Here is a 2,792-nt window from a genome sequence, read left to right as displayed (position 1 = left end):
TGTGTCCCCAGAGCTGCCCCGGCTTCGGTTCTGGGAGGGTAACTGGGGTCCCCAAAGGGGTCGGGGGTCCCCAGATCAGGGGGGTGAGGGTCCCTAGGAGACGGGCGTCTCTGAGGAGCTCGGGGTGCCCATGGGGCGCATGGTGAAGGTCCACGGGGAGCTTCAGCTGCCCAAGGGTGGGACGGAGGTCCCCGAGAAGGGTAACGAAAGGTCCCCGAGGTGCCTGGGGTCCCCAAGGAAGGTAATGGAGGTCCTCAAGAAGAAGGGTGGGGGTCCCCAAGGAGCTCAAGTGTGGACAGGGGTTGGACAAGGTCCCCGAGGTGCTCAGGGCGCCCCAAGGGTGGCATGGAGATGGAGAAGGAGAGTGATGGAAGTCCCCAAGGTCTTCAAGAGTAGTCTGGGGATCTCGAAGGTCCCCAGGGTTCTCGGGGTCCCCGAGGGTCAGGTGGAGATACCCAGGAAGGGTGATGGAGGTGCTTGAGGTTCTTGAGGGTGGGATGGAGTTCCCCAAAGAGCTCGAGGTCCCCAAGGATGTGCTGGAAGTCCTCAAGGGTGAGCTGAAGATAGGCTTGAAGAGCAGTGAAGGTCCCCGAGGCCCTTAGTGTCCCCAAGGGTTTGTTGGGTGTCTTCAGAGGCAGTGATTGATGTCCCCAAGGAGTATAAAGTCCCCACACGTGGGCTTGGGGGTCCCCGAGGAGGGTGATGGGAGGTCTCCAAGGAGCATAAGGTCCCCAAGGGCGGGCTGGAAGTCACCATGGAGGGTAACGGAGGCCCCCCCCAAGGAGCTCAGGGTCCCCAGGGGTTGGATGGACATGCCCAAGGAGGTTGATGGAGGTCCACAGGGGCGGGATCGAGGTCCCCAAGGAGGTTGAAGATCCCCAAAGCTGGTGTAGAGATCCCCAAGGTACTGAAAGTTGGCCTGAAGGCCCTCAAACCGAGCAACCAAAGTCCCCAAAGACCTCAGTTTCCCCCAGGGAGCCCCTCCGTGACGTCCCCGCCGTGTCCCCACCCCAGGCCAGAGCGGCGCAGGCAACAACTGGGCCAAAGGCCACTACACGGAGGGGGCCGAACTGGTGGACTCGGTCCTGGACGTGGTGAGGAAGGAGGCGGAGAGCTGCGACTGCCTGCAGGGCTTCCAGCTGACCCACTCGCTTGGCGGTGGCACCGGCTCCGGCATGGGGACCCTCCTGATCTCCAAGATCCGTGAGGAATATCCCGACCGCATCATGAACACCTTCAGCGTCGTCCCGTCCCCCAAGGTGTCGGACACGGTGGTGGAACCCTACAACGCCACCCTGTCTGTCCACCAGCTGGTGGAGAACACGGACGAGACCTACTGCATCGACAACGAAGCCCTCTACGACATCTGCTTCCGCACCCTGAAGCTGACCACCCCCACCTACGGTGACCTCAACCACCTCGTCTCGGCCACCATGAGCGGCGTCACCACCTGCCTGCGTTTCCCCGGCCAACTCAACGCCGATCTCCGCAAGTTGGCCGTCAACATGGTGCCCTTCCCGCGCCTCCACTTCTTCATGCCCGGCTTCGCCCCCTTGACGTCCCGCGGCAGCCAGCAGTACCGCGCCCTCACCGTCCCCGAGCTCACCCAGCAGGTCTTCGACGCCAAAAACATGATGGCCGCCTGCGATCCCCGTCACGGCCGTTACCTCACGGTGGCCGCCGTCTTCCGAGGTCGCATGTCCATGAAGGAGGTGGACGAGCAGATGCTCAACGTGCAGAACAAGAACAGCTCTTACTTCGTGAGTGGATCCACCTTCATCGGCAACAGCACGGCCATCCAGGAGCTCTTCAAGCGTATCTCGGAGCAGTTCACGGCCATGTTCCGACGCAAGGCCTTCCTCCACTGGTACACGGGCGAGGGCATGGACGAGATGGAGTTCACCGAGGCCGAGAGCAACATGAACGACCTCGTCTCGGAGTACCAGCAGTACCAGGATGCCACCGCTGAGGAGGAGGAGGACTTCGGTGAAGAGGCCGAAGAGGAGGCCTGAGGGACGGCCCTCGTCATCGTCCTAGGAGAGCCCTCGTCCTTCACTGCCGTCGTCGTCTTCGGAGAGCCCTCGTCCTTCACCGTTGTCCTTGGAGAGCCCTCGGCCTTCAGTGTCGTCGTCCTTGGGAGAGTCCTTGTCCTTCATCGTCGTCCTCAGCCTTCATCGGTGTCCTCTGAGAGCCCTTGGTCTTCGTCAGCGTCCTCGGCCTTCCGTCAGCGTCCTCGGTCTTCACTGTCGTCACCGGAAAGCACTTGGCCGTCGCCAGCGTCCTCGGAGAGCCCTCGGCCTTCGTCACCGTCTTCAGAGAGCCCTTGTCCTTCACCGCGGTCCTTGGACAGCTCTCGCCCTTCGTCGTCATCCTCGGGAGAGCTGTTGTCCTTCACCGTTGTCACCAGAAAGCCCTTGGCCTTTGTCATTGTCACTGAAAAGCTCTTGGCCCTACGCCGTCGTCACCGGAAAGCTCTTGGCCTTCGTCATGGTTGTCCTCGGAGCCCTCGGCCTTCACCGTTGTCACTGGAGAGCCCTTGGCCTTCGTCGTCGTCGTCATCATCTTCAGAGAGCCCTCGGTCTTCGCTGGCGTCACCGGCACCGGAAAGTCCCCGTCCTTCATCACGGTCACTAGAGTCCTTCATTATCGTCACCAGAGTCCCGGTCCTTCATCATGGTCACCGAAGAGCCCTCGTCCTTCACCGTCGTCATCGTCACCGTCACCAGAGTCCTCGTCCTCACAGACACCCCCCTCCCCCCCCCCCCCCCCCCTTTTTTCTGTCTCCGGATCGT

The 2,792-nt window shown here is 62.0% G+C and overlaps 1 protein-coding gene across 1 annotated transcript; it reads left to right on the top strand.

The window, feature by feature from the left end:
- Positions 1-1,019: 1,019 nt before the first annotated feature.
- On the top strand, positions 1,020-2,526 carry LOC103893495 (tubulin beta-7 chain). Its single transcript, XM_019470298.1, has one exon. It carries the CDS (start codon positions 1,176-1,178, stop codon positions 2,010-2,012), a length of 837 nt encoding a protein of 278 aa, XP_019325843.1. The 5' UTR covers positions 1,020-1,175; the 3' UTR covers positions 2,013-2,526.
- Positions 2,527-2,792: the final 266 nt, after the last annotated feature.

Source organism: Aptenodytes forsteri, unplaced genomic scaffold (assembly GCF_000699145.1).
Source record: "Aptenodytes forsteri isolate BGI_AS27 unplaced genomic scaffold, ASM69914v1 Scaffold766, whole genome shotgun sequence".
NCBI classification, from domain to species: domain Eukaryota; kingdom Metazoa; phylum Chordata; class Aves; order Sphenisciformes; family Spheniscidae; genus Aptenodytes; species Aptenodytes forsteri.
This window is presented reverse-complemented; position numbering and strand designations above follow the sequence as displayed.

Coding starts and splice junctions, on each gene's coding strand:
- LOC103893495 (XM_019470298.1), top strand. CDS start 1,176: ATGGGGACCCTCCTGATCTCCAAGATCCGTGAGGAATATCCCGACCGC.